General features: G+C 44.8%; 1 protein-coding gene across 2 annotated transcripts; it reads left to right on the top strand.

Moving 5' to 3' along the window:
• The first annotated feature begins 238 nt into the window (after nt 1-238).
• LAMP3 (lysosomal associated membrane protein 3) lies at nt 239-25,255 on the top strand. Of its 2 annotated transcripts, none has more exons than XM_045198492.3 (6): nt 239-410; nt 7,405-8,132; nt 8,996-9,124; nt 16,597-16,654; nt 18,606-18,776; nt 24,703-25,255. In XM_045198492.3, the coding sequence occupies exons 1-6, from the start codon at nt 368-370 to the stop codon at nt 24,834-24,836; spliced, it is 1,263 nt and encodes a 420-aa protein (XP_045054427.2). In that variant the 5' UTR covers nt 239-367; the 3' UTR covers nt 24,837-25,255. The 2 variants fall into 2 exon arrangements, with proteins under 2 accessions (XP_045054427.2, XP_024421352.3); XM_024565584.4 differs by lacking the exon at nt 24,703-25,255 and adding an exon at nt 20,150-21,141.
• Nucleotides 25,256-25,702: the final 447 nt, after the last annotated feature.

Genomic DNA, 25,702 nt, shown 5'->3' with positions numbered 1-25,702 from the left:
GGAGCCACCACAGATCCACCACTTGTGGAGAAGTACTCTCAGATGCTCTCCACGCTGCGGGGGTGGGGGCACCCCCCATCCTCCATGCCCTGCCCTCACAAACAAGAAAGGCAAAGATGAAAGTGCCTGCTCTCTCCCAAGGGCCACTTGTGGTTTCCCTCCCCAGGCAGCGCACCTCTTGGGGAGGGACTTCCAGCTACTTCTCGTTATGTAAATGACTTGGGTTTCTCTGCCACGAGTGAAGGAGGGACCTGCCTGAGAATTAGTCTCCAGCAGGTCAGAAAACCCAGCTGTGCTAAAGCACATCAGCCACAGAGCAGCAGCGCCTGCCCTTGGTGAGTCCGTGGCTCCCCCTGGCTCCCCAGTGATGATGCTGTCTCCAGTGATGATGTTCTTCGTGTCCCTGGCCGGTGAGTGACACATGTGACTTTGCATAGTGACCTGCTCTGTCTGGTCCTATTAAACTTAAATGCATTTCGGTGCCATTGATCGAGGAGAGACAGGACAGACAGGAGACAGCCTCGTAGCTTCAGTTACTGTGGGTATGTGGCTTGGGAGCCGGTTCCTCGTTATTACCTTACACACGGGGACGCACTTCATTTATTCCAAGGGCTTTAACAGTGTGGACTTGCTTTCTGTGAGTTAGGCAGGGTAGGTGTCAACCCCAGAAGACAGTGACTCTGTCTCTGGTTCCCAAATGGGATCTGGGCACCTTCTCAAGGAGAGTTTGTACAGGTCACTTATATTTAAGAGTAGGGAGAATGGAGCCTGGGCTTAGACCTGGGGCTCTTGCCACATGGTCTGGTAAAAGCACCTCATTCTTGGTTTTCCTGTTTTTCTCAGATGGAAATGCTATGTTTATATGATGTATGCAGTGAATTGTGAAGACGAATGAGATGTGGTCTGAAAAATGGTGCCGTTTCAAAAAGTTACAAGCCAGGAAGGACATCAAAGATTTTAAAATGTTACCTTTATATTTCAGATCAGAGAAGCTGTTGGGGAAACTGAGCTTTTCGTGCCTATGTGACATCCCCAACACCTGCTTTCACCAAGAGCATTTTTCTCTCTAAGACACTCAGTCCTCTCGTGTGCTGTTACCAGCTGTGCTGGTTAATTCACACTTCCTCCCAGAACCGCTGAATGAACATGTGAGGGAACTAGCTCTGTCCACACAGCCCGGCTCACGTGCTCAAATGGGTGACACAGAGGCACAGGGGTGTAACATGGGTTGTGATGGAAGTCGGGTGAAGGGCCAGGCCAGCTGCCTTATCCCTGGCTGTTTATTCTTGTGCCACATGTTCAGAATTAGTTTCATGTTCTTTTGAAGGCAAAAGGGGAAGTCATCATTTCATTTAGGAGGGCAAGCTAATAAAGCAAAAGATCTCAGTCTAGCGGGAACCCTCCATGACAATTTGATGGCTGACAGATGACTGACAGGTGACTGACAGATTCAGGAAGGCAATGAGGGCTCAGTAAATGCAAGTGCAGGTTGGGAGGAAATGCTGCAAATTCTCAGAGGCGAACTAAGTGAATGAAGCGTGGGAAGGTGCCCCGTTTTCCACACGAGGGGACTGAGACTGCTCAGGGAATTGCTCACGGTCACTCAGCTCGCGAGGGGCAGCTGTGAGACACGCACCCTGAAAGTCAGGCTTCATGGTCCGTGCTCTGCGCTGCTGCCCCTGCACGCACAGGTTCAAGAAACACTTGTCGAGTTGGAGATGAGACAACCATTAGGTATTTTGCTAGGAGAGACGTAGCTTCTAGGTAAACTAGCTGTGTAATCGTTATCCAGGCACTTTGCTTCCCTGGCCTCAAATTCCTTTCCAATAAAATGAGGGGATTTCAGTTTGTGTCAGTTAAAGCTTAGGCTCACCAGCCCATAACAGACAAGCTCCAAATAATATGAATTAAGCAAGACAAACGTTCATTTCTCTCTCGTGTGAAAACAAGTCCAGAGGAATTCAGACCAGGACTGGTGTAGGGGCTCATTTTCGTGGACCCACCATCCTATGTGTGACTTCTGCCCCAAAGGGTCTCCTCCTGGTTCCTAATGTCTGCTGGAGCTCCAGCCATCACATACAAGTTGCAAGCTGGTTGAAGGAGAAAAACAGACTGGCCGTAGAGAAGTGACATGGGCGATTGAGCTTCCTTCAAGCGCCTTCCCAGAAGGCCCACATAACCCTACCCCTTCTATTGCCTTGGCTCAAATTCAGTCACCTGTTCCCACCCAACTGCAAAGGAGACTTTGACTTAAGGTTCTTTATGCCAGGCAACAGGTGCTCAGCTTAAACACAGTTCTATTACTAAGGGAACAGGAGAGACTGGGTTTTGGGGTAGTCATCCAGCAGACTCTGCCACCAGGCTAGAGCCCCTTCTATCTGGGAGTTCTCTTTGAATCTCACATCCCACAGGAAACTAACAGAGGTAAGATTTATACATTTTTGCTAAAAAGTCAATGGTTAAACTGTGACATTGTGAGCATAGCTGTGCTAAGGACCCACTCCTGCCCCCCATACATCCAGAAACAGGCTTCCTGCTGCACCCAGCGGAGGCGGCTTCCCCAGCCTGGGGACATGCCAAAGAAAGTGCTCTGGGGCTAAACGCAGTTCCCCGTCCCCGGATGTGGCCACAGTGCTCCTTGTACTCCCATCTGTGTGCCTTTGAGCTCTGCAGACACAGTGCAGCCTCCAAGACCTGCCAGGCCTGCTTCCTGCTCCCCCCACCCACCTCCCCACTTCCCCAAACCCTCCTTATGTTCCCATCATGCTGACCCCTCTGTTACTCTCCAAACACACCAGACTCTGAAGCCTCTGCTTTTGCACATATGCTTCCTGCTACCCGGGATACCATTTAGTTTCTTGTCTGTCGGAAGAGATTCTCTTTGTGTAGGATTCCTCACACCACGCCGCAGCACGCAGGGCCTATGCAGTAACAACGCTTGTCACACTGAGGAGTGTGGTCCATTTGTGTGTCTGCCTCATGAGGCTTTGAGCCCCTGAGAACAAAGATCCCCCCACCCCCATGCCTGGCATGAAGCTTGGCTCACAGGAGGCTTCTACCTTTCTGTGCCACTGGGAGTGGCAGGGACACAGAACAAAGGCCATCAGGGAAGGACTGACTGTCCGGGAAACACCTAGAGAAGATGACGTGGTGCGGTCACTGAGTTTGCCAGGGCTTGGTCAAGGAGTCATCTCTCAGCTCCTCCTGCAGGTTGTAGGGGAACCAAAACCTTCTCGTGCCTCTTCCTGCAGCTCACCCTCTAGAGGAGTCCCAGCGATGGGCCAAGGCCCTGGGGTACTGGTTTGCTGAGTCTCCCAAATTCTGGAGAGGAGATGCTGGGGTGGGGAGCCTGGCAAATCAGTGTGTGGACTCCAGGGCTGTGTTTTTTGGTTTTGTTTTTAATAGAGAAGGGTCAAGATGGATTCTGAGCTGTGCCCTGCCCTTGCTTCTGCCCACTGCCCTCTTTGTGGGTCTCAAACCAGTGAACTTTGACCTCTGTGGGACCATAGGTTTCATTTAAAAACAATGACCCAATTTTGACAAAGATGAGGCATATATGTGTGAATATATATATACATATATATTTACTATACACATATATGTGATTATATATATGTATATAGTAAAATAGAGTATTTCTGAGAGTATCATTTCCATTGAGTACCTAACAGATATATGAACTTTCTGGGATGTATTACAATGAAGCACATACCTACTTGTGCCAGTTTTCCGTCTAATCACCTGCCAACCTTTTCCATCCTACTCTCCTCCAGAGAGATGGGACAGGAAGGGAGGGGCCAGAAAGGAGAAGAAGAGGAACATGAGGATAACAATTCCCAGACTGGTTCAATCTGTAACACACTCGGACACTTTTGGCCACTTTTGGTTCAGCCACCTGCCTGCCCAGCCTTCTGTCCACCACAGAGACACACACTACACCAAGACTCCATTACTGCCAACACCCCAGCCACCCCACAATACTGTCTCCTCACCAAGCACTCCGTCGTGTCTACCATGGGCCTTCTTGTCCATCGGGGATGCTGTGCATTCGTGAATGACCCATGTGCTCCCCGCTTCATTTGCATTCTTTCATCGTTACTGAGAGAGGAGCTCTAATGGCATTGTGAGGAAGGCTCTGCTTTTAAAGTGTGTGTGCTACTCAGCTGAGAAGATTTGCTTTAGCTCAAGCCCAAGCTGAACGCAATGGGATTTTATCAAAAATCTAATAATTTCCCTAAGAGAACAAAAGACAGGTGATTTTCAGCCTCCCAGAGTTCTCTGCAGCAATCTTTGCTTTTTACTACAGGATATTCCTCAAAACCACATTTGGGAAGTAAATTCTCTTATTTCATAGTAATAGTATGAACTTAATGGGGTCTCTGTTGGGTTTTTGACTGAGGAAACAGCAACTCAGTTTTTGCCCAAATGAATTGTAAAAATGAAACTTCAACTGTCAGTCTTCATCACAATCTTGAAAGGAAAAATCTTGCCCCAGGCTCTACAATGTGGGCATAGGGTTTCCACACACAGTGCTTTGACGAATGTTACAAAGTAAATCTACAGCCCATAAACCCCACAACTATTGAATATCATACATTCCAGTTATCCAAATGAACATTTAGATACAAAAAAGGTTCTTTAATAGTAGTCTCAAGTAATGTAATGTCACTATTAATTTCTTTTTGGCCCTGACTGGTGTGGCTTAGTGGGTTGGTCACCAGTTCGATTCCTAGTCAGGGCACATGCCTGAGTTGCAGGCCAATTCCCCAGTGAGGAGCATGTGAGAGGTAACCAATCAATGTTTCTCTTCCTCTCTCTCTCCCTCCCATCCCCTCTCTCTAAAAATAAATAAAATCTTTTTTAAAAATTTTAAAAAGTAATGTTATTTCTGCAACTGTGCAGAAATCATTTTTTTTGAAGATTTTATTTCTTTTTTAGAGAGAGGGGACAGAAGGGAGAAAGAGAGGGAAAGAAACATTGGTTGGTTGCCTCTCATACACACTAACTGAGGACCTGGCCTGCAACCCAGGCATGTGCCTTGAGTGGGAATTGAACCAGCAACCTTTTGGTTTGCAGGATGATGCCCAATCTACTAAGCCACACCAGACAGGGCTGTGCAGAAATTATTTATGTGTTGCTTCTGGGCTTTAAGTTAGAACTTTTCTGGAAAATAATCACTATTTCAACACATGAGCCTTTGAAAGTCTCACCAAGAACCACCAATATGAGGGCTTAGTGAATTGGGGTCCCCAGAGAGGCACCCTACTATTCTGCTCTCTGCTTTTGTCTCTTCTCTCACAACTCTTTGCAGTGACACACTCTACCTCCACCACCCCCAAGTCCAAGGGCAGGCTTTGGTTCAGACAGGGGATTGAGTCTCAGTTCCAAAATTTAGTAGTTGTGTGATTATGATCAACCTGATAGAACTTTCTAAACCTGAGTTTCCTCATCTGAAAATATTGGGATCAAGAGTACCAACCAGAGGGTTTTGAGAGGAGTTGGTGAAAGGTGACCCTTGACCTATAGTAAGTGTCCAGTATCTTGGAATTTGTTGTTGTTGTTATTATTATGGGAAAAGAAAGCATTTAAAAATTACCGAATAAAGGAGGGAGATAGAAAAGGAGTTTAGGGATGATTTTTGATTAAATATGAACTTCAGAACTCTATAAACACCAAAATAGAGGGATCTCCTTGCCTTTTCCCAGTGTTTTCCCAAGTCACCGCCCAGCACCAGATGGCTACAGCTCCAAAGGGTGCAAATACAAAGGGTAAAGACAGTGAAGTCACAGCACCGCAGAGATGAAGCCATCTCTCACTGTGCTGATCATAACCTCCCAAGGAACGTCATCTGCCCTTTGTCCACTTTCCTGGCTTGCTACATGCCTGGAAGGAGACAAGGGTAGAACTGTGGGTCGAAAAAGAGCCAGAGGCTTTCTGCCCTTATGGGATGGCCCAGGAAAGAACCTGTGACAATAATACACCCGGCTTAATGGTCCACGAAGGCTTTCACTTAAACCAATTCTTTTTGTTTTGCTTGTTTTTTGGCTTAATAAACCAACTCTTTTCAGCCTTATGATACTCCTAGAGGTCTACAACCCTCTTACCCTCATTTACCCATTCATTTATTTATTCATCCCATCCACGTCCACTGAATACTTTCTATGCACAGGCACTAGTGGTGAAAAAAATACACACAGTTACCACCTCGGGATTGCTTTTAGTCTAGTGGGAGAGAGGTACAATCAGCAAATAAATCAATAAGTAAACATTTCATCAGAGCTAATACTCCGCTGGGACATGCTGTCTTGCCAGGCTTATCGTTCAATGTTTGTATTCCATCCCCTTATTTAATTACAAGTTGGGATTAGTGCGGTGAAGGCAACAAATAGAATCCTGTGATGGGGAATTGTGGGGTAGAGAGTTAGTCTACACAAGGAAGACAGGGAGCTCTCTGAGGAGCTGACACACGGGGTGGGCACAAGTAGGCTTACAGTTGTGAGTATGTGAAACACAGTTTATTCTTGTATTATTATTTATTAATTATTATATTATTTATTTGTATTCTTTTTCTTTTTCTTCCTCTTCTTATTTCATATCCATACTAATCATTTATATTGTAGGTAATGATGGCCAGTAATTTAACTTACTTTTGTCCACCCCTGTATAAGCCAGAACATGAAGGATAGCCCCCTGGGTGTATCAGAGCCATTATGGCTTAATTTTATCCTTACTTGAGAAAGCTTGGACCACTCAAGAGGTTAAGGAAGGAAATGACAGGAACTGGTCTATATTTAGAAAAACTGGTGGTAGACAAAAAAATGAAAGGGTAGTGAATCCTCCCTCTTTGGAGGTAATTAAGCATAGAAGAACACATGGCAAATACTCATAGGTCCAATTCACAGATCGAATTAGGGTTTGGACTAGATGACCTTTAAGACCACTTTTGAATCTGTGATTCTATGATTTTGTGCAAACGATACAACTCTGCCCCTCTCACCGTTACTCACGCTGCCCCAGCTCTCACAGGCCATCTCAGCGGTGCTCTACCCAGGAGCTCCCTCTTCCCGGGACTGTTGGGGTTCACACTGGAAGACAGGGAATGAAGAGGCATGGACACTTAGATATCTCTCGGAGCATGGTCACCTGGTGTGCCAGGGCCACGCCCCATCTAGGCAAAGGGGCAGGATGCAGTATGATCACACCCCTGTATAAAACATGGCCACAGCCAAAACATGATCATCATGGCCTTGTGGTAGAATCTTGGGTGATCTTGACTTAACTGTTATATCCTTGTAAATTTCCTCCCAATCTGAAAATATGCACGTTAATTTTTAATGAAGAATGGGGAAGGGGCTTTGTGAGCTCTCAGTGGGTGTGCTAACACTTTTGTTTCTTGATTTGCAGTGATTTTGCATTATGGCAGTCAAGTACGAGCAGCAGGGTTTCCAGGAGTCACAGCCTCTTCTCAACCCATGACAGCAGCAACAGTCCAGGCCACAGCAAAACCTTCTTCTCTGCAAACAACTAACCAAGAGCCTCACAAAACGATAGCAGCAAGATCAACCAGTGGTCCCGTCACCTCTCAGATAACTGCCACAACCTCCAACTCTGAGACCTCAGCTACACACACAACATCAAAACCTCCAACAACCACCTCCTTGGTAACCGCAAACAGCACCTTAGCCACAAACCTAACAATCCACACTGTAATCACAACCCAGGCCACACCCAGCAGCTCCCACACAGCTGCTCCAGTCACTGAGGCTACGATCGGCCCCAGTGCAGCTTCTGTTTCACTGCCCCCCACCACCCCTCGCCCATCGACTGTCAGCCACACAGCTGGGAAGACCACCCCACCCAGTAACCAGACCACCTTTCCAGCAACTTTGTCCACCTCATCACACGTCAGCACAACCAGTCAGAAGCCCAGTCAACCCACCCGTGACCCAGAAACAGCCACCACTGCACAAAATGCCACCCAAACTGCCTCACCTGCCACCATGGCTCCTGGACCCACCCTTGCACCTCAGCCATCATCAGCCAAGACTGGGATTTATCAGGTTCTAAATGGGAGCAGGCTCTGCATCAAAGCAGAAATGGGGATAGAGCTGACCGTTCAAGAGAGGGAGTCGGTAAGTTGGGGCTGTGGGCCTGTAACACTATCTTTAAGAAGTTTGAGTGGAGTTTCCCTTGCTCGGAATGAGCATTCCCCTGCATCCTGTGTCTTTTAATGAAACACGTACCTATGAGCACCTCTTGCTCCAAGGTGCTCCATTAAAAGGTTAATCTGTTTTAGAATATGTAAAAATAGAAACCAACAGTGCCTGCTTGCAGAGAGGAAGGCACACACCAACAATTTAAGTATGCACACCCCTCACTTTTAGCCGACACAGGCAGAACACTGGGGTGGGTTCAGTGCCAGCCTGGCCCTACCCGACCCACTGACTTCCAAGCCTCGGTAAGTTTCCTGTGAAATGAGAGGTTTGGATTAGATGGTCTCTGTGGTTCCAGCCCGCTGTGACACTAATGTGGAAAATCCAGGTAAACAAGAAGATTGGGGGGCTGGGGGTGAGACTGAGATTATTTTTGATTTACCTAAGGAATTGCCATAAAAAATGTCTTTTTTTTCTGCATAGTTTTTATTAATTCAAATAAAACTTCCACCTTTGAAGCAGAAGTGTATCACATGGCAAATCTTGCTTATGTGCCTTCCAACATGTGTAATCGAACAAAAGTTAAACTCCACTCAGTTTATCAGGAATACACCTGCCACGAGTTATCTACCGAGGAGCTCCTCACGGTGGGAGAACTCCTTTAAAAAATCTTTTGAGCATGACGCTTTGGAAACGTGAGGTGTCATTCAGGGACTTTGAAATTCTCAAGTGAACAACCACTAGCCTTGAGTTTCAGGCTCACTTACTAGTCTGTGCTTCCACTTCCAGAGCTGGAGGTTTGTCCTATATCTCAATGAGCTGATCTATTTTTTTTGGTTTAGGTTTTTTCACCTCAGCGATACTTCAACATTGACCCCAATGCAACCCAAGCCTCTGGGAACTGTGGCTTCCGAAATTCCAACCTTCTCTTGAATTTCCAGGGCGGATTTGTGAATCTCACATTCACCAAGGTGAGGACAGAGCTCCTTAACGTTGCTGTCCCTGCCCCTTACCCTGGGCCCGGTGATGCAATCCCACACTCCACTTTAAGTTCCAGGGGAAATAGATCTCAGGGCCTTTTGAGATGTTCTCTGATAAGAATGAGGGGCATGGTGATGGAGAGGAGGAAAGTGTCGACATCTTATGTTTGCCTTCTTCCCCCTTCAGCCTTCTCTGTGCAGCTCAGAAGGCCTTGGATGCCTCTTAGGGGAGACTTGGCCCTGAGGAACCTGGCCGCAGGTGCCCTTTACAAACTACCCAAAGGAGGAAGTTTAGCAGTGAACAGACCCAGAGGAATTCCCAGTGGACACCAGAGAAATGAGATTATTCTGAGAACAAAACCAAATGTCAGAATGGGTCTTTCCAACTACAGCAGGCAAAATCCAGGGACTAACCAGGCTCTGGGTTTTCCAGACTGTATCCTGGGAAGGGGTAAACAACAGACTAGAATAGAAAGAACATGGACATGAGGTCAGAGTCTCGGCTGCAAAATTGACTATGTCATTTGTTCTCTTTGTACATCAGGCAGGCAACTTACACTGTCTGCACTTTATCACTTGAGAAATGGAGGGAGGGAATGAGAGATCACCTCGGTGAAGAGCATTGTCAGCCACAAGGAAGGGAGACGTTCAAGGACTGGGAACTGTGTGATGGGAATGACGGAAGTGGGTGGACATCCCGAGGAGACAATGTTGGCTCCCCCTTGTGCCCTGAAGAGTCTTTAAATACAGGCCAACTAAGAGCCAAGGAGGGGGTGCCAAGAGGACCCTTGCAGCTGGAACGCTGTGTGTTCCCCTTCTTGCCTGTTTAATGTGACTCCTGAAGTCATAGGAGTCACAGTGAGCAGACCTTGGATACGAATGTGCATAGAATTGGGGTCAGACAAAGCAAGATGGACTCTCAGCCAGAGTACTCACCAGCTGCATGATCTCGGGCTAGTGGGGCCTGTTCCTCAGCTATGAAATGGAAGGAAGTCCACCCAGCTAATAGGACCTTTGGGAGGACTAGAAACGGTATATGAAAACCGTCCAGCACAACGTTTAATGCAGGGGGTTGTTAGTGATGTCGCTGCTGGTAGCTTGGTCTGTAAGTCTTACTCCCCAGTGTGCACTTCTCTCCTTAGGGCAGAGATGCACCTGAGGAGTCAGCGGTTTCCTTTGGGCACTGCATCAGAAAGACCTGACGCCTCCCACCCGGAGGACAGTTAGGGTAGAAACAGGGTTCTATCCCTGGACAACTGAAGTTAAACTACAGAGGTGTCAGGGATTTTTAAAAAGTCACCTCGGTAAAATGGCAGAGGATACAGGTACAAGCGCTGCCGCTGCAGTTAGGGCCGGAGTGCACCCAGACCGCCGTTTGTGTGGGTGACCGCCTGGGGAGGACCTGCCAACCGCCAGCACCCATGCGGCCCACCACGGCTGCTGCTGCCAGGCCGTGGGCAGGACCCCCAGCAGGAGTTTCCCTGGCGCCCTCAACTTCTTTTCTTGCTACTTTCCTGTCTCCTGATGCACCCTATCCCTGCCTTTCTGATGCCGTCAGGCTGGTCTCTATATTCGATCAAACTGCACCTAAGGGGTGAATTCCTGCCTTTCTGGAAGTCCTCTGTGCCTCCCAAGGTGTGGGCCGGAACTGAGTGCCCAGACTGAGCTAGAAGGACCCGCAGGGCCTCCCTCCCTCTACTGCCTTCAGGAAGGAGCCAGGTGAGCCACTCTCAGTCCCCAGCCCCAGGTGTTGCTGTGGTAGCCGCTTCAAGTGTCACCCACTAGATTCACCTTATTCCCCAGCACCAGTTCCCCAGGCACCCGACTTCCCTTTGCAACAAGAGTAAAGCAAAGAGGTTCATGGGAGATAAAAGTTCCCAGCCTGAGTCCTTCTGAAGAATTTCTGCATTGAAAAGGAGAACTGGTTTAAACCCCGCCAAATGACCACAGATTCAAAGATTACAGGGGGGTCAAGCATAGAATTTAATGATGAAGGCAGTAGGCTAGTAAATATTTATTTTTTCCTTGAAACAGGTGATAATTTTTTATTTTCTCATTTCTTTAATAACAAGATATTTTTTAATTAATTCAATTAACGAAGATTTTAAAATAGAGCAGTGCCTAATGTGGGCAAGGACACACCACCGAGTACTCTCAAGATTTCCAGAAGGAGTTGCATTTGCACCCTATGCCCTTAGGTCTCCTATGTCTTCTTCCCCATCTTGTCCTGAAAATGTTTTCACACTGTTGGTGAAGACTGATGTGTAGGAAGATTTCATTTTTCCATTAAATCTGCATAAGAAAACCATCAGAGTAAGCAGGAGATGTCAGCGGCCACTAGTAAGGCCTCTGCAGTTCGAGGAGACAAAAGGGAGGCTAGGAAGTCCCCCCAGCTGCCCAGAGGGGCAGCCCCTCCCCAGTGGTCACTCACCACCTGTGCCGTCATTAAATATTCTACACATCACCTCTGTCTGGTGATAATGAGAGACCAGTGTGGCCCTATCTTCTGATTGTTTAAGAAAAGGCAGAAGTTCCGATCTTGTTATAAAAACACATGATTTTTAAGTGCTGGCAACACATTTTTTAAAAATTTGAACATTCTCCTGGCCAAAGGAAACACGGCTGTGGGCCACACTCTGCCTGGTTGTGGCCATACTCTGCCTGTGGACCCGGTGCCACGCCGTCTGCCCTAACAGGCAGGCTGTGTGAAATGCATGGAGGCAGGAAAGCTGCCTAGATGCTTCCACAGGAGAAATGGGCCAACCAGTCAGTCAGCCATTTTTCAGATATTGCTACATTCTGCAACAGCCTGTCTCAACAGACGCAGGAGTAACCTTTGGTGTCAGATGAGTCCTTGGGGTGGGGGCTGTCCTGTGCCTTGTGGGATGCTGAACAGCATCCCTGGCCTCTACCTGCCAGACGCCAGCGCCAGTGTGGCAACCCCAAATGTCTCCAGACATTGCCAATGCCCTCCCACGGGCAGAATCGCCTGGTCGAGAGCCAGTGCCCGAGAGAGCAAGAGAGCCTTGGAAAACGGGAGTATGTGTTGGTTATAATGTAATAGATGCCGCAGGTGAGCTGCAAGTTGTAGCACGGTAAATGGATGCCGATTAGCAAGCCTGGTTCATGGACCGATTTATCGGTGAGAATTCACTGAGCACCGAGGGCATCCTCAACCCTGAGCTAGGCACCATGGGGAGCAAGAAAAGAAATATAGGCTGTAGTTTCAAGTTTCAAGTCATGGACATAATTTGTACTTTTTTCCAATTGAAATATAGTCACAGAAATATGGAGAAAAATCTGCCTCCTAAACTGTCACTTGATGTTATTGTTCAGTCAAGACTTTTGTCATCCATGTCATTTCCACGTGACCATGGACAAGTTGCTAGTTCGCTCTCTGAGTCTGTGTCCTCTCTGACACGATGGGGCCGAGCAATACCTATTTTGTTGGTGTTTGTGAGGGTGAACCGGGCTAGCAGGTGTGAAAGTGCTAAGCACGGTTTCTGGCCCATGGTGGGGTTAGGAGAGGTGGGTTTCCTTTCTCATTTCTCTCAGTTTCATTTCTTTTGAAGAACTGAACACCTTTCCATGGCAGTGTCTCATTTGATTAAAGTGACATGCAGAAAGTCGTTCAGGCCCACCAGGTGCAAGATAAATGTACCTCCCTTCCCCTGCTGACTTCCTTCCTGCCCAGAGAGTTGGTTTTAAGAACAACTTTTAGTAACTTTGTGTGGAGTTCATTTTTCTGTGTTCAACACTATCCCTTTCTGATGCACCTGGTTGGCAGGGCAGCTCCAGGACACTGGAGAAATCAGTCACTAGAGGGGAGGGAGGTGCACCAGGGCTACGCAGTGTGCCGGCCAGCTGGGGCCTGGCAATCTGCCGCTGCTGTTGAACCACCTTGTGTTTCCTTAGAGCCTTCTGGGGGCCTGTGGAGTCCTCTGAGCTTATGGACTCCTGAGAACTGTGACCAGTGTTTGATGTTAACACCCACAGAGACCACTACTTAGAAGTTCCCAAGTATACAGTACCATTTTACTGCTGTTTTCCCTCTGCCTGGAAGGCCCCTCCCACCCATCAGCCCCCTTTTGCAATCATCCTTTAAGATGGATCAATTATCTTTAACCCATGAAGTCTCCCCCACCCCCACCTCCATTCCAGCGAAAACTGGGAGATTTCCTTCTTGTAGGTCCCCCTCCTCCGTTAGTGTCCTCGTCACACACTCTGCCATCTCTGACTTAGTCACATGTCTCTGGCCAGCACCCAGCCCTGACTTGGTACATAGTTCATAGCAAATATTTGATGAAGAAATAAATCAATAAAGGAGTGAATCTAAATTTCACAGAGAACTGGGCCGAGGCACCAAAAAGGCGATCCATAGCTCTAAAGAAAAAGTTTCTTTGGCTTCCTTTTCTATATCTAGAGCAAAGGTGTCGTGATGCAGTCACAACAATGCTGAGCGAAAAAGACCTGATTGGTGTCGAAGGCAAAATCCACATCCTGAACATCTGTGACTGCGAAACTCCTGCGATACACTTTGCAGAAGTAACGGAGAGGCCCCCGGGGCTGCAGTCATCGGCGTGCTGCCTTCCTCAGCAGGCTCCATTGGCTGTCGTGCTCGGGACCCCGTCCTTTGCTAAGGAAGATGTTTGGGTCCCTTGAGGAATTAGAATCTTTCCCATGAGATGTTGCAAAGCTCTCTTTCCATACTGGCAGCAAGGGGCCACTGTGTCAGCAACCCACCTGTTGAATAGTGAGGGGAGACTTTTGCAAGTGGTCTGTTCAAATGGACATGGCTGTGTGGAGTCCTTGGTGCCCTCTTGTCAGTGTTGATGGTACACAAAGGATCTTCATTTTGCCTTCAACAATATGGCATGGTAGATGTTTTTCATTCTCCAAACCAAACTGCAAATAAGAAAAACATCTGTCAGTGAGAAGAATGACCATGTGGGTGTGGGCATCAAAGGTAAAAAAGACACCACAAATACAATAATGTGTGGCGTTTAATTTCCCTTGGGCTTTGGGGTAAGCCTAACACCTGCTTGAAGCCTCCCACCCTGCCCCACTGCCCCTCCTCTACAACCACCAGACAGCCCCCCAGAGCTCAGGGTTCAGCCTCTTTAATCAATAGAGCTATCTAAGCTTAGCTCACTTACTTGTTCTCTCTTTTTCTATTTGTGGTAGATCTAAGCTCTAGGAAATAGATTAAAAATATACCATGTAACCTCAAAGAGAGAAGTTTATTAGCAATGGAGGACCTGTGCTTGGTTTAGTGCTTTGCTGTCACCCCTTGAAATTCTTAAATGATTTTTAGACAAGAGATCTTACATCTTCCTCTTGTACTAGACCTCACAAATTATGTAGCTGGTCCTGCTTCTAATAGATGGGTATATAAAGCACCTGCATTTCAGCGAATATGAAAGTTCTTGCCTAATGAGGTTTTGTCTATATCCACATTCTGATGGAGGAAAATGTATGGCGGGATCCTGTAGACAAGATCTTGCTTTGTCTGACCTATAAACAATGGGAACCAGAGCTGGGTGCTTAACTTCACTGAGCCTCTTTGTTTTCAGCTGTAAAATGGGCTAATAATCTCAGGGGGTTGTTGCAAGGATCAAAGGAGGTGATGTAGGTGAAAGCATATGCTCAGTAAACTGTGAAGCTTCTGTGGAAATAGGAAGCATCCCTTCTCTGCATGAGGATAGATCAAGGAGGTGCCACAGGAAAGGGGAGATTGCAGACGGCCTCCCACAGGGCTCAGAGCGGGCCTCGCCACTCCCTGCTGCTCCTCGAATCAATCTCACACTGCAGCCCAAGCAATTTCCAAAGACAAAGCTGTGCTCCTGTCACTGTCCTGCTTAAAACGTTTCAGTGGCTGGAGGAGGGTCTTTTAAGAGTGGCTCTGGGTACTGAAGATACCTGGGCACAGGTATCTCTTGTGCTAAAAGGGAACCCAAATAAAAATCTGAATGAATGGTATGTGCAAGCAATCCAAGAAAGGATTGGATCATAGATGTGTCTCTCTAAAACAAATGGATTGTCTGCTGTGGCAGGGTGGCTCAGTTGGTTAGAGCATTGTGGGTTCGATTTCCAGCCAGGACACTTACCTAGGTCACAGGTTCGATCCCCAGTTGGGGCACGTAAGGAAGGCAACCAATCAATGTGCCTCTCTCTCTCTTCCTCTCTCCTTTCCTCTCTCTCTAAAAATTAGTGAACATATCCTCAGGTGAGGATTTAATAAATAAATAATAAAATAAAATAAAATGAATAGATGCTCCAGGCACATTGTCAAACTAATCTTTGAGACCTGAGACTGAGCGCTTCAAAGGAAAGCGCCAGGTCGTACTCATCTCCCCAGAGTTAGAGCAACGCCTGGTCTAGAGTGAATGTAAGAGAGGTTAGAAGCTATACTTGGAGACAGGCAGATGGGGGTCATATTTTTCTGCCACCTATTATGGTTATGACCTTGGGCAACTCATGGAGCCTACATTTCCTCTCACAGCTGTGAGGATTAAATAAGGCACAGCATAGTACGTGTCTGCTACAGTACCTGGCACAAGGTAAGAAGTCAGCATGTGGTAGGTGAATTCAATGAATTATCAGACCTAGAGTTCAGTGTATTAATAGGCGTTACCTTCCTAAGACAATCTGAATTTCTGGAACCCTTATATTGTGTAAGGAATTCTTTCATCCACAAATAATATACAAATGTGGTCAAGATTATGATTGTTCAATATCTTTAATGCCTAGATTTGAAACTTCTAAAGGTAATTCAATTTGAAATTCTGGCTAAAACGTGGAGCACTCTTACATTTCTGAGCACAACCACGTGGGGTCCTCTTGTGCAGACCCCTAGTGACCTCAGGGCAAGCCATTTCTTTCCAGAATCACTCACTGTGGTCCCTTGTAACCATTTTGGAAACATGGACCCATCTGTTTGAAGGACTTGATACTCTACCCAGGAATATGCAGGCAAAATTCTGCCTGTATTGTACTGCTTTTCCCCAGAGGTATTATGGACCCCATTAAGTCCACCCATGGTAGCCTTAAGGAGGAGGGGCCTCAGTTTGTACCCCTGCAGTAAGATATTAATTACAAAAGCTTAAAGTATGCTCCTCCAACCCCTCCACCTTCCAGATGTACTTACATTTTATCAGGGGAAACTTGGCCCAGTTGAAGGGACAAAAATTGTACTGGTGGACTTTTAATTTCAGACTCTAGCAGCAAGTATGCGGTAGAGAAATTTTGGGCCAGGGAAAGCCATCACTTATTATTTACTTATCATGTGGTCTATTTATCTTGTTTGAAAATTTTAAACATAATTATGACTACGTACCAACACCCCTCAAACCCCCATATCAAGGATTTAATAGCTGGATTCTTGCCTGAACAAAGTGTATACAGCAGAATCACGAATGTAAAAACAGAGATCACCCAAAGGTTAACACGTTGATGTTTTACAGGATGAAAACTCCTATTACATCAGTGAAGTGGAAGCCTATTTGACGGTCTCAAACCCAGGTAAGAAGCTAGAGAGGGCTGTTCTACCGGCAGCGACGCTGCTTCTGGTTAGTTCACGTTTGAACCTGTCGAATTCTTGCATGTTCGATGCTGCTTTTGAGAAGCAGACTGAGAGAGTAGCCCGCAGGATGTATAATCTGGAGGGGACCTACTACATCTTTGTGTGCTTCAGTTCATTTTTCTGCTCATGAAGGAGGTTGGACTATGTCACTGTCAGAAATCATTATCAGCAACAGTAGAGTGTAGTGACTTTGGACAGATTTGTTGTTGAGGGTGCAGTTTATTTTATAGTCTTAGAGTCATGCATTCATTCCCCCCAAAAATGTAGTTAGTGCCTTCTAGGTACCAAGCCTTGAATACATTGGGAATCCATTATTATCTAAACAGGTAGTCTCTGCTCTCAGGGAGCTTACATTCTAGAAGCAGGGAGAGGACCATACACAGACACATTAAGTTTTGATACACAGTTAAGTAGTGAAAAGTTCTATGAGCAAAATACAAGCAGGGTTGGGTGGAGAGGACTGGAAGGTTGTTTTAGGTAGGGCCTTCAGGAAACCCTCAAGGGGGGAAGGCCTCTCTGAAGAGGTAAAGTCTGAACAGAGAGACATGGCGACTTCTGGGCCCCGGGGAGCTCTTTCCGGGTGGCAGGAACAACAGATGCACGGGCCCTAAGGAATGAACTTGCTAGTGTGTTCAGAGACCAGCAGGGGCCAGTGAGCAAAGCAGCAGATGAGGTCTGAAGGGCAGCTAAGCAAGAGCATGCAGGGCCTGTGGGCAAGACAAGGGGAGGACTTTGGAATTTATTCTGAAGTGCGAAAGGATGCCATTGGAGGGGTTGGTGTAGAAAAATGATACATCAGATTTACATTTCTAAAGCTTCAGTTTGGTTGCTATATGGAGAATTGCCCATAGTGGGGCAAGTTGAGAGAACTACTAGCATGTTCGCTTCTAGAACAGTAACGCTCCCAGAGAAGAGCGGGAGTTTCTCAGCGGCCTCCCATTTCTCTGGGAAGCCCAGATCTAGGTAACAAATCGTATTGTGCACCACCGTGCTGAGTCTTCATTTCTGTCTTCTCCTTTTCACAATTCTCTCTTTTGACTGGCTTAAACTTATTATCTTATTAAGGAACTTATCTAAAGAAATGCACCAAGAAATGAAAATGTGGAGAAATGTCTATTTTAAATATTCACTATATTATATTGATATTATTCAAGAGGATGTTGTCAATGATTATTGGTAAAATGCAAGTAGGATGTCATAGTCAACAGCTGACTTTCAAGTACATTGACTCTCTTAGGTGAGGATACTCATATAGGCCGGGAATAAGTATTGGGAAAGCTAACATATGTTAGCTAATGTTGTCATTAGGCATGGACCAAATTTTAGCCAGTAATAGGGCAGTAGCAGCAGCACGGGCAGCTCCGGAGAGGCAGGGGAAGGGAAAGTAAGGCCAGAAACTAATTTAGAGGCTGAGGGAGGGGACAAAACAACCCCAGGTCCCAATAAGCAGGGCTCAGCAGTAGCAGCAACAGCCCAACACAGTGTGATGTCACAGCAGGGACGATTCTCACGCAGGCGATGAGGGCGGTATCAGTAAGAGTAACCAGCGGTAATTGCGATGGCAGTGATGGCCGTCGTGTTCCTGGGGCTGGCGGTGGTAGACCACCCTGTGATATAGCACATGCTGCAGCAGTGAACGCAGACAATTCAGTGCATCGTGTAGGATATTCGCTCATACAGACGCGGGAGTCTGCAGCAACTCCAAACAGAGCACCGGGAAAAGTCCCCGAATGGCAAGAGTGTGATTTTTTTATGAGGAGAAGGCAGAACTCCGGAAAGCCACAGCTAAGGGAAGGCCATTTAACTGACATGGGCCACCCAGCAAAGCTGGAACTCAGTGTATATAAGCCAAGATTCTTATATGACTGTATTTCACCTTTGTGTTTTCAGAGAAAAGTTACCACGGCATGAAAAGCGATACGATGGTGTTTGAGACCGTGATTGGGCATTCCTTCAAGTGCGTGAGTGAGCAGAGCGTCCAGCTGTCAGCCTACCTTCAACTGAAAACAATGAATGTCCAACTTCAAGCCTTTGATTTTGAAGATGACCACTTTGGAAATGGTAAGTTAGGGTTTCGTCATGTCACATAAACTTCAGAGGCCCATGGGTAGTTTCGAGTGTGTGTGTGGCTTGCTTTTTTTTTCTTTGAAGCTTTTTTTCTAAAGGACAAGAATCACATGAGCTTCTTAGAACAGTATGATTCCACAGCACTCTTACGTCAGGTTCCTCTGGCCGACCCTCCCTCCTACCATTTCTCTATGAGTCAACACCAATCTCAAAACCAGACACCTTAGCCCACTCATGTCTGCTGCTCTCCCACGGAAGAATATATTCTCCTTGTCTGGCCAAAACACAGATTTGGATCCTTTACACACACACACAAAACCAATCAGTGAGTGCTGGGAAACTCAGCTGTCTTTGGAGAACATGTTAAAGGTCCTGAGTATTAGTGATGTCTGAAATTCAAGACTTCAGAATAGAGTCTTTCCTACTTACAAAGGGAAAAGAGAAAACTGCCATAATTCAAGATAGAAATGCACTCTGTTGGTCCCCTTCTTCCCAATTATGAACAGTTTCCTCATAGTTAGTTTTAGTTTCCATGTAACTTCTGCTTTGGGTTTTAACCACCACAGAGGGAAGCAGGTCCTAGAAAGAAGGCTGGGGGCGGACCAGGGTAACTTTCCCCAAAAACCCCTTTTTCCCTGCTGGGCAAACAGTGTTACAAGGATTTCTACATATGTCCAGGAATTGAACTTCAGTGTCTAAAACATCCCTCCCATAATAACTCAATGCTCAGCCTGTAAAATGTGTAAATGTGCTCGGCCTGGGTAAATGCTCAGCCTGTTCATACAGAATGATCACCCCGAACAGTAGGCTCCTGACTCCCACATTCTCAACCCCTCCTCCCTAAAATTCCAGAGCCGGCAAAAGGTTTCTGGGTGTCAGGAGCCCCGGGCTGTCCAGCAGCCCCTTTAAGAAGCACAGAGTTTGAATAGAAAACTTTGGCTATGTGATCTGGTGGGGAACCATCGCTCTAGGGCTTACCCTACTTTTGGGAGTCAAGACACAGTTCTGCTTCTCACCCTCTAGACCAAACCAATGTTTCTCAAAGTTGGGTCTGCCTCCCAGCTGCATCAGAATGACCTGGCCCCGCCTCCAAGCCACTGAAGCATCATTTCTTGGGCATGGGGCCTGGGTGTCTACAAGTTCATACACTCCTTAAGTGATCACAAGCACCACACGTTCCAGGTCAGTGAGCTGACCCTTTCCCTCCTTGTCTGCACACATCCGGATGTCTGAGGCAGCATGAGGAGGCCCAGCAGTTCCCTCACTCCCTCTACTTCCTTCTCTGGGAACCTGAGGCAGGCAGGGGCAGGATCCATTCCCACCATGTGGCCAGCCTGTAACATCTGTTACTCTGACTTCAATTACAGAAGATGAATGCTTCAGTGACAGAAACAGGAGAGAAATCCCTGTGGCCGTGGGTCTGAGTATCGCAGGACTGCTTGTCATTTTGCTAACAGCATGTCTGGTGGCCAGAAAGAGGCCCAGTAGAGGATATGAACGCATGTAAAGCCCCAGCTTCTTCAGAATGTGCGAGGTTAAAAACTTGGGGATCTGGCTTCCTATTCAGCCTAAAGCAAAGGGGTCAACTTTTCCTGTTGCCTGTCCCACCCTCCCAATCTGTTAGGAAACCCAGCCAATCCAAAGGCTGGTTAAAACGTAGTCCCTTCCACTTTCTTCTGTTAGTGTGGGGAGGCCATGCCACGTGAGCTTGAACTCCACCCTGCACATCTGATGGGGGGGGGGGCTGGCTGCCAATACGAGGCACAAGAGGCAGGGCCCTGAGTAGGGGTGCTCGTGAGGGCAAAGCAAATACCCAAAGGGAGAATTGTGGAAAAGCCATTTTCAAATTGCACTGATTTTTCTTACACATTTTTAAGAGTCTCAATATCCAGTCTTTAAAAAAAAAAGTTCATTTCAAAATACATTGTAAAGTTATTTTAAACTCCTAGATTATGCCCAAGTTTTGATCATTTAAAATTACAGATTGTTTTACTGGACTGTTATTTTTTAAAAAGACATATTTTACACTACTGTGATGTACCATTAGTTAAAAACTAGAAACTAGAAAATTTTCTGACATTGCATTTTTTAAATGTGAAGCATGTACCAAAGATCTTGGCAAACAAAAAAAGCTCAATAAATGTTAGTTCTCTAATTCCTTCACCTTCATTTGTTGTCTGCCTTCTTAACACATTCTTTTTCTACTTTGCCTCTATTTTTCTTTGATGCTAGTTATCTTTGTAAATTTGTTAATTTGGGCCATTGTGGAAAGAGAGTAGGCAAAACAACAATCAGAACTGGCCAGCAGAAGAGGTGGATCTACCCAGATTATGGCCCACTTCCCCTTTTAAAGAAACATTTACCAAAATAATTACAAACCAGGAAATTCCTGGTTGGGAGGGATGACTGATATCTGGAGGAAAAGTTCTGGTAAAATAAGGCTCAGGATGTTATTGATGGTTTTCTATTACATTGACTGTTTAAATAGAAGAATTGGGATTTTTATTTCAGAGAAAGAGGACAGTCACGGACTTCTGGATGTTAACTGCTTTTACTAACAGGAAGTTTCTTGTTTTTCTACATTTGCCAAAGGTGCCATTCATTACTTTTAACGGCAAGTTTATGAATGTTGGCAACAATTCTAAAGCTACTGTTTATCTAGGACATGTACTGGCTTTCCCTTGAGGTATTTGAGTTCTCTCCACTTTCCAGAATTGAGGTGGTGGAGAGAGCACACAGCAGCTTCAAGAAGGTTTTGAGAGCCCGGGACAACATCTAGAGTGCCAGGAAATTCCTGTTTCCCCCTTAGAACAGGAGCGGTTGATGGAAAATCTGGGATGTGAGGACCTGGTATTTCCCAAAGTGATGCAGGTTTAACAGAAAGGGCATGACTTTGGAGAGATGCCATTTCTCTCCACGTCCAGTTCAAATCTCGGTCAGGGCACATGCCTGGGTTGTGGGTTGGTTCCCAGTCAGGGTGCGACAAGAGGCAACCGGTCAGTGTTTTTCTCCCTCTCTTTCTTTTTCCCTTTCCCTCTCTTTAAAAATAAATAAATAAAATGACCCTAGAATGTGAATGCTTTGGAAGAGAATGTAGACCAAAGGTTTATGATCAAAGTAAGTACTTACAAATGGCTACATTTTAGAGAGAGGGGAAGGGAGGGAGAATGAGAGGGGAGAAACATGGATCAGCTGCCTCTCACACGCCCCTAACAGGGGACCTGGTCTGCAACCCAGGCATGTGTCCTGACAGGGAATCAAACCAGAGGCCTTTTGCTTTGTGGGATGGCGCCCAACCCACTGAGCCACACCAGTCAGAGCAATAAATAAAATCTTCAAAAGAAAAACCCAAAACAAATAGGTAGCTCAGCAGGAAACATAAAGTGATCTCAAACACAAAAAGAAGAAAGTTCCTAATTTACTTTTATGGTATCATAGGAAATTCAATGCCTGGCTGAGATGCTTAAGCATAAGCAAGATGAAAACAAATGATATGACTACTATGCAAATTAACCACAGCAAAATAGCAATAAAATTAAATTAAATTACGGATACCAAGTTTTAGTTTTACAATATGAAAAATGTCCTGGAGATGGATGGTGAAGGTTACACAACAATGAGAATTTCTTAATATCACTAAAGTGTACACTTAAAAACAGTTAAAATGATAAATTTATATTATGTACATGTTACCACAATTTTTAAAAATTAAATCACATTAAAGAAGGGAAGGGTTAGAAAGGAATAGATTTGATAAACTACAAAGAAAGTATAGCTCAAGGAACAGGGAGAAACCCCTGATCGGTTTATGCTGACAATTACTTAAAATAAGAACATGAATTCCATATAACCGGAGCTCACAGATGAGATGTTATAATGAAAGAGCGAGGTGAATCGGTGATTTTACTTCTAAGAAAACAAATTGAGTGCCAAAGCAACACACTTACATAACAAATAGAAGCAGTACGAGGTAGAACAGACAGGGCTGAAAACTGAACTGTCTTCATAGAGAAAATGCCTGAAGTAACCAGTGAATGCAGACAAAATTCACACTATAATGTTCCAGAGAAGCTGCTGTTCGGACCGTTCAGCATAAGGAGGTTGGTGCCCTTGCAGCGGAGCGCTCAAAATCAGAATGAAGGTGTATTTGACGGTTCAGGGCTTTTCCTTAAAATCAGTCGCTGAAGTTGCAGGTTGAAAGAGCACAGGGCATCTTCCAAACAACATTGAGATCTGCCACGTTTTTTAAATGGCTATGTTGTATTCTATTGTATGATTGTACCATTGAAAATTTTTGATGAGTATTTAGTTTGTCCATTTTGCTCTCATAAAATGCAGATTATTGTAACATATCTTTATGTACTTATGTGAATATATGTTTAGTGTAAATTCCTAGTAGTGGGATTACTGGGTCAATAGGTATGTGCTTTTGGTAAACCTTTAGGTAAACCTTTTGTTTTAACTTTTCTGGAGTTTTTTCCAAATCATTTTAAGTTCTTCACTGGTCAATGTGTTGTTGTTGTTTTTTTTAAATCTAAGAAATATATACCTAATAAAAAATATATAAATAACAAAATAATCATGTACTACAAAAGGGTTTATCAGGAAAAACAGCATTTCCCTGTCCTTCCTCTAAAAGATAAAGCACTTTTAACTAATTTTAACAATTTCTTATGATAACTATTTCATAATTCTTTAAAAAATATTTTAAAAGTTCCTTTTATGATTTCTTAATTTATCAGCTTTAGACTTCTTGCTAAGGCAGATACAAGATTTAATCCTCTTAGGCCCTGGCTGGGGAGCTCAGTTGATTAAAGCACCATCCTGAAACACAAAGGTTGCAGGTTCAATTCCTGGTCAGGGCACATGTAGGAATCAACCAATGAATGCATACGTAAGTGGGACAACAAATCAATGTTTCTCTCTCTTAAAATCAATTGATAAAATCTTAAAAAGACTTTGTTTTTTAAAAAATGATTTAATTCTCTTATACCACCCCTTTTATGGTTACATCTCCATTTATTATTAAATCAATAAGATATATATTACTATAGTTATGTAAATATTGTCTCCTATCAAATCAAATATTGTGTAAAAAGCAATTTCTGTCTTGAACAGATTTGAATTTTTTCCTGGAATCTCTAATTACCATTCCCTCTCCCTGGCCCCTCCTGATTTTTTTTTTTTCTTGGACTTACGGTGAGAATTGGGTTAATGGTGATCCTTATTTCATTTTAATGTCGGTTCCTGCAAGGACCTCACGGATATACCCTCTCCTCTCCCCTTGAATAAGATGTAGATACGGTTCTCCATGTGCTTGTACTCAGTCAAGCTCTGCTTTCCCCCTGGGCCCTCCATCTTTCTCCAGGAGAGACTGATTGCGCTTTAAAGGAACTGAGTAAGTGCTCTCTGATGGAACGAAGAAAAAAGAGTTTTGACTAACTTACAAAATTTTACTCTTAAGCTCTAATAAATAGGTCTATTTTCTAATATTTTTAGCTCAGTAAAAGCAATAAAAAGGAACTTGAAGTGTGACAAGAAATGTTTTATGACGTGGATAAGCATTACACGTTTTCAAGAAAGCGTGTGTAGTCAGTCTAGCGACACAGTCTCTTTTATGGAAACACATCACCATTTGCAGAGGGCATGCCTGGAAGAAATTGGAGCTAATCTTATTAAATATCTATTGCTGAGAAGATAAGGTTATCTTACTTAATTTACCAACAATTTTAGTTGCTTACTTTATAAAAAGAGGAAATTGCAAAGTTAAATAACCTACCCAAGTTCATGCAATTAGTTAAAAGTGGAATTAAAAGTTAAGCCCAGGTTTGACCCCAAAGCTCATATCCTACTCTAGCCTGCCTTCTGGTGTGTTCTCCTCAAACCTTACCCCCTATATTGTATTTGTTTTTTCTCTTAGTGGACGAGTGTTCGTCTGACTACACAATTGTGCTGCCCGTGATTGGGGCCATCGTGCTGGGTCTCTGCGCTGTGGGTTTGATTGTCTATGGAGTCCGCCTCAGGCGTGAATCATCTGGATACCAGAGAATTTAGCTGGTGCCCAGGGAAAAGAAAATAATGGAGCTTAGAGAATTCTTTCATTGTTTCCAGGATACTGGGGACTTCCCTTAGAGTGTGGGTCCTTCCAACAATGTAAACTATCTTTCACAAAAACCAAGTCATTTCTGATTTATGTTCAAGCAAAACATCAATTTCTCAATTTTTTAAATATTTTAGGAAAGATTGAGTAAGCTGTTTAAGAGTATTTTCTAGTTTCCTACAAAATATCTTAACCCTTCAAAGTCAATATTTGAGATATATTAACATATGTAAAGTGGGATATGCCTCCACTTTATAAGCCAAAACCTCAAATGTAATTAACACTACCTGTGTTCACACTGAGGACTTGATTTTATCCTTGATCTTTTCCACTTTAAAAAGTGCCTGTGCTTTGTCTATAAAAATGGTATTACAATCCTTTAGTCTTCATGTTTTATATGATAAACATGCCTGGTGATCTACTGACTCCTTTCTACTTTAATTTTTTTTTAATATCAAAAAGGACAACATTCCACAGGAAGAGCCTAGGTTTTTGGTCTGACACCAACAAGAGCAACAAATCAACTATTATTTGTTATCTGATTACTCCTGCCCTAGACTCGTTGAAGACTAAGAATTAGGTGGTTATGGACAACAGAACTGAATGATAAGCCAAAAACAACAATAATTACCCTTGATTATTGAACATATATGTACTAGACACTAGGCAAAGCAGTTTACATAACTTATGTAATTTACATCATTTAATTCTCACGACTCACAGAGGAGTAAACTCAGACTTAACAAAATCACTTAAATGCCACCCAGCTAGCAAGTGGCAGAGCCAGAATTTGACTTCCCATTGGTTTGGCACCGAAGTC

The sequence above is a fragment of the Desmodus rotundus genome, chromosome 2 (assembly GCF_022682495.2).
Source record: "Desmodus rotundus isolate HL8 chromosome 2, HLdesRot8A.1, whole genome shotgun sequence".
NCBI lineage: Eukaryota > Metazoa > Chordata > Mammalia > Chiroptera > Phyllostomidae > Desmodus > Desmodus rotundus.
Note: the sequence above shows the minus strand (reverse complement) of the source record. Positions and strands in the feature narration are given on the sequence as shown.